Source organism: Seriola aureovittata, chromosome 2, assembly GCF_021018895.1.
Source record: "Seriola aureovittata isolate HTS-2021-v1 ecotype China chromosome 2, ASM2101889v1, whole genome shotgun sequence".
Lineage (NCBI taxonomy): Eukaryota > Metazoa > Chordata > Actinopteri > Carangiformes > Carangidae > Seriola > Seriola aureovittata.
The window spans coordinates 2,539,040-2,544,349 of record NC_079365.1 but is presented as its reverse complement, the minus strand read 5'-3'; the positions used below and the strand labels follow the sequence as shown (position 1 = coordinate 2,544,349).

The 5,310-nt window shown below is 41.6% G+C and overlaps 1 protein-coding gene across 1 annotated transcript; it reads left to right on the top strand.

Annotated features, from left to right (window-relative positions):
- Positions 1–584: 584 nt before the first annotated feature.
- On the top strand, positions 585–3,071 carry LOC130184047 (transcription factor 15-like). The gene is made up of 2 exons (XM_056399810.1): positions 585–1,307; positions 2,231–3,071. Exons 1-2 carry the CDS (start codon positions 822–824, stop codon positions 2,291–2,293), a joined length of 549 nt encoding a protein of 182 aa, XP_056255785.1. The 5' UTR covers positions 585–821; the 3' UTR covers positions 2,294–3,071.
- The last annotated feature ends 2,239 nt before the right edge of the window (positions 3,072–5,310 follow it).

The window sequence follows — 5,310 nt, the reverse complement described above, 5'->3', positions numbered from 1 at the left end:
CTGTACAAGATGTTACCGTCATCTAAAACTGATCAAATAAAAGTTGCCTCAATATGTTTTAAATAGGAGAGTGTACAGACCAGAGCATTGCACTGGTACTTTTATAGCAATACTAGAGTGTGAAGATAATCAGGCAAAAGCCCTGCATTAAAAAAATGACATAAGCTTAAGAACAGAAGTATGCAAAGCTAAATGTACTAAAAGTATCATAAAGTCTTGATCTGCAGTACAGTACAGTACAAAGTACAGTAACTAACTGGCAGTTCAAAGAGTTCAGTATTTGTCTAACATAAAGCAGCATACAATGGAAACACTCAAGTGAAGTTAGTACCTCAAACTCATACTTGAGTACAGTACTTGAGTGAATGTTCTTCGTAATGTTGAGCCACTGCTGACAACACTTTCACTCTCACCACTGAACCACATGGAAGCTCCTGCCTCTGAAGGTCAGGCCAGTTATAAGAGCTTCATGTCAATGTTTGCTCCCTGCTCTCCACTCATAAAAACTAATGGCTCACTCATTTTTGGTTAACACCAGTGTCCACACCTCACTATAGGTGAAGCACCAAACTGAGCTCTGTGAGTTTTAGGACATAATCATGTGGGAGGATGGGAGCCTCTACCCCTCCCCTTACAGCTCCTGTAGCTGCTATAAGAGCCCTCCCTGTCAGGATGACTGTCACTCCGGGCCATGGTATGGGGAAGTGTCATAACAGACCGGGGACTTCTGTTGGCTAAACCTTGGAGTTGCAGCTACCGTTACGCACGGCTCTGGTTTGCGTGCAGCTGTTTTCTCCTTGAAGATACTGGACTTGTTTACTATGATGGCTTTCACTATGCTGAGGCCCGTGTCGACTCATCCCTTCTCTTACCCCGCTGACCTGACCTTGATTTCGGACGACGAGGAGGGGAACCGCAGCGACAGCGACGGCAGCAGTGAGCAGGGCTACGGCTGCTGCGGGACCCCGGGGGGGAGCTACCGACAGGAGTCTGGCGGTGTGGTGGTGGAGACGCGCAACGCCGCTAACGCCAGGGAGAGACACCGGACCCAGAATGTCAACACGGCCTTCACGGCGCTGCGGACGCTTATCCCCACGGAACCAGTGGACAGAAAACTCTCCAAAATCGAGACGCTGCGTCTGGCATCCAGCTACATCTCACACTTGGCCAACGTGCTGGTTGTCGGGGACGGGAGGGAGGACGGCCAGCCGTGCCTGACCGCTGTCTACAAGGAGCTGAAGGGGAGAGGAGAAGCCAAACAGCCCCGAAGCATCTGCACGTTCTGCCTGAGCAACCAACGGAAAGGGGTAAAATGTTCAGCAGATATGTATAACCCAAAACTCCATTTGAAATGTTGCTATCTGAAAGTTTCTCTCCCAATTCTCTCTCTCTCTCTCTCTCTCTCTCTCTCTCTCTCTCTCTCTCTCTCTCTCTCTCTCTCTCTCACATAAAGCAGAGATGATCTCAGATCTTCCTTAAACTCTACTGTTTAATACGGCTTTGGCTAAAACCAGCATAACATGCAAATCTATTTACAGTACACTTCCAACTTTTATTACAACTTGTGTTCCTGCACTGTTTCAACTGCAAAACACACAGGCCTAACAAAAGACCCCCACATTGACAATAGTCTGACATCTTTGCATACAATATATGCAATATATACGTGTGTATGATATTTCATTTCAGCATTGTTTTGTTATTTTACTCTAGAATTTAGGGATGAGAATTATGCATTTAATTGGAAAATCACTTTTCTGATGCAGCCTTTGAATATTCTATAGACATACTGTGTCTGGGTAAATTTACATTTCTGCTTGACTGGACTTTTGCAACAGTTCATCAGTGAGTCAAATATCTGACTGGATGAGTCTGTTCCAGTTTAGTGGGAGATCATATGACACCATGGGGTTTGGATGAGCTGCATGCATCCTAGTAAAATGGACGTCGTCCATCTTGGCTTTCAAATCTCTCTGTTGGGATTTGGCTTATTTATAGGAGCCATATTGTTCAGAGCGTGTGGAATATCCTTTAAAGGGAAACAGTGTTTTTTTATTAATTCTGGGCAACTGTATAATTAACATTTATGGGGTTGTTAAGAAAGTACATGAAAACACCTGAACTCAGAAATTGTGTTTAGGTTTAAAATGTTTCCCGAAGCTACACAGTGATAATGACAGTTATGATCTTTTGAATTGACTTTGCCTATACTTTCCGTCTTCGTTCACAGGTGACGGACAGGCGGGACTGTGTGAAGATGCATGGGAACCGTGGGAGACAAATAAGTCGGTGATGAAACCGTTTGACCTGAAGTAGGAGTGGAGCCTCTCTTCAGAACTTTCAGCCATTCCTAGAGTCCAGAACCATTTCAGTCTGACAATAGTCTTAAAGGACTGCTCTGATTTTATGGGAGTGTGCCTCATAGGTCATAGCCGGTATGAGCTGGGAAAAATTGGCACCAAAACTGTCTGTGTGTCACCAGAAACGTTACCGAGCATATGGGGATTAGTAAAATATACGATGAAATTCTACACAGTCAGTCGATACTGGATATCCATGTCATTCACATTCACAACAAAAGAATTGCACATTTAGATTAACATCAAATCCTTTTAATATGTGAACTGACAACAGACGATAACCATAATAAATCTGTGTTATCAAGGTTTGGAATCCTGGTTAAGGTGTGTTTACATAAATTACAATTACCAGCACGAATTACAAGTATTTATAGTATCAAAAAGGTGACCTTTTAATTTTTGAAGGATCTACAAAAGACGTGGAGATGCTTTTGGTGCCTGTCCCCTTATTATAGGCTGCTGTACTGTGTAGAATTTCATGAGACAAAACTACATGAAAGTTTGCATGGTTCTTAGAGATGAAGCTGAGGTGGTTTTGGGAAGCTTGGCTCACAAACAGACTTGTAAAGCAGAGCAGTTTCAGGAATAAGACCTAAGAGGACCGACCACTCTGCTGTTTGTGCAACAGGAGACATCTGTGGGACATTATTTTGTCTGCTTTTTCATTACATGTTGTAAACTACTTTTAAATTAAATTTATTTTTACACAGACATGTCTCTCTTATATTTTGCTTTTAGTGTAATGGCAATGTGTTTTGAAGCTGTTTCGATGCTTCTGCGTGGCCCGTTAACAGTGGATGTAACATTTTCTCATTAATAATGAACAACAAATATTCTTGTTGAGCTGTAATTGGCATCATTTTTAATTATTGTCCTGTAACAAAGCTGCATGATTTACTGTATGTAGGTACCTCAAAATTTCAAATCGTGCGATCACAATGTGAACAGATCAGAACACTGGCAGGTTGGATTTTTTCCCGTCACAGTATAGAGTCCAACCAGTTTGCAAAAAACATAGGTGCATAATTATAGTCTCCGTTACTGTGGATATTCCACCAAACACACCTATTTCAACAGAATTACTTTCTAATGAAGAAATACCCCCTATGAAAAGCGTAGACAGTGTGTTCTGTAAATGGTGCAGAGCTACTGCGCTGTATTGAAGTAGAAACCTCAGAGCCAGAGATCTCTACACTCATAGATCAGTTAATGCAAGTTTCACACGGATAAAGACTGACTCATTTTAAGACAAAAAATTAGACACCTTACCCCCAGACTAACTCAGGTCTAAGACCAATGTTACCATGGTGACAATCAATGACACCTACACTGACCAGCACCGAAAAGCAAAAAACGGGGACAACATGGCTCAAAATTTGTGGTTTGCTAACATTGACATGGAGAGAGAAATGAGAAGGGAAAGAGTTTTTAGGGACTGCAGAGGTTTTTCTCCAAATCAGATTTTTTTTCTTTTTATTGTTTCACTCTTCGCTGAATTTCCAAAGTAAAATGTCCTTGTAACTGTTGAAATCTTCCAGTAGACAAACATTTCTGCTGGGGTTAATGGAACTGAGCGGCTGGATGTGGTTCCTGTGTCTGCTATTTTTTTATATTGAAAAAAGTCTTAATTTACCCAGAATTCATTGTACCACATTCCAGTCTAAGATAGTCAAGAACTAAACCAATTTGTGCAACAGATGAATGAAGACTCAGTCTATCTGAAGTCTGACTGTTTGTTCTATCTAAGACACAGTCAGCTTCAGGACAACCAAACCAAAGCTATTTGTATGGCTAGATACTACAAGAGGTATGTGACAAAACATGCGTATTTCATTTGTGTGAACTGACCCTTTAACATGTTTGTAGATCAATGAAAATACAAAAAAGAAGATTTCTATTTTCTGATTTCCTTTATAAACCACATATAGAGAGTTAGATGCAAATTGAGGACAGCCAGACCCCTGAAGTGCAAAGCTCTCCAACCATTGCTGCCGTTGTCTGCCTGTAACTGCTCAGAAGAGGAAACCTGTACGGGGAATCTAAATGAAGGTTTACCTCTCCATCTGAGCAATGCCAAGGAATCTCTACAGAGGAAGTAATCAATCTTTTCCTTAGCTGCCTGTCTCTGAAATCAGTGTATCCCAGCAGTGTCTGACCGCAGAAAGCCCTGCCGGGGTGGTAGGTGCCGAGTGCCAGTTAGGAAGGCATGAATCAGAGTCAGCTCTGGGGAAGGTAAAGACAAAACAGGAAAGACACAAATTAGTTTTGTTGGACCTATTGTGGTGACTGATGATTACTCATGGGGACCATCAGGGAGTGTAGCACATTACTGGACTCATGCCAACAAGATCAATCAGGGAGAGGAAAAAACAAGAGTTTAAAGCATAGTGTTAGAGCTGAAAGAGTCTTTAAAAGGTAAGTTCATAAATCTGTGCACTCTCATGTTTGGAAAACATGAGAAGACAATTTATAATCAATTTGCATATTATCCGTAATTCTGCTCAATGCAATTGAAATTTGAGCAGCTAATTTCATGTTTTCATTAATAATACTCCATTCAAAGTTTTGTACATTTGGATCAGTATCAGGAAAAATAGAGAAATCTGAGGGCTGGTCTTTCGGCCTGAATCTGCTCTGGTAGTAAACTTCCCAGTTTGGGATCCACATGTGGTGTTGATCAGTCACAGCTAATATCACCTAGAACCCTCTATCCAGAAAAACACAGCTGCTGCTGAATCCATGTTATAGATCACACCAGGGGAGCAGCATCGTGGGCTGCGTGGGAACCAGTTTATACACAGAGACACAGTTTTTAAATGGGATGTGCCAAAAGTGACAAAAAGTACTCAAAGGTGTTAAAAAGTGCTCAATGGATGAATGACAACAAGTCTGCCCCACATTACCTTGCAACAATCACATAATGTGATAATAAAAGTATACAAGATGTCCA

Excerpts from the sequence above, each read along its gene's own strand:
- LOC130184047 (XM_056399810.1), top strand. The coding sequence starts at position 822 with ATGATGGCTTTCACTATGCTGAGGCCCGTGTCGACTCATCCCTTCTCT. Across the intron at positions 1,308-2,230 it reads TGAGCAACCAACGGAAAGGG|GTGACGGACAGGCGGGACTG; the intron begins GTAAAATGTTCA and ends CTTCGTTCACAG.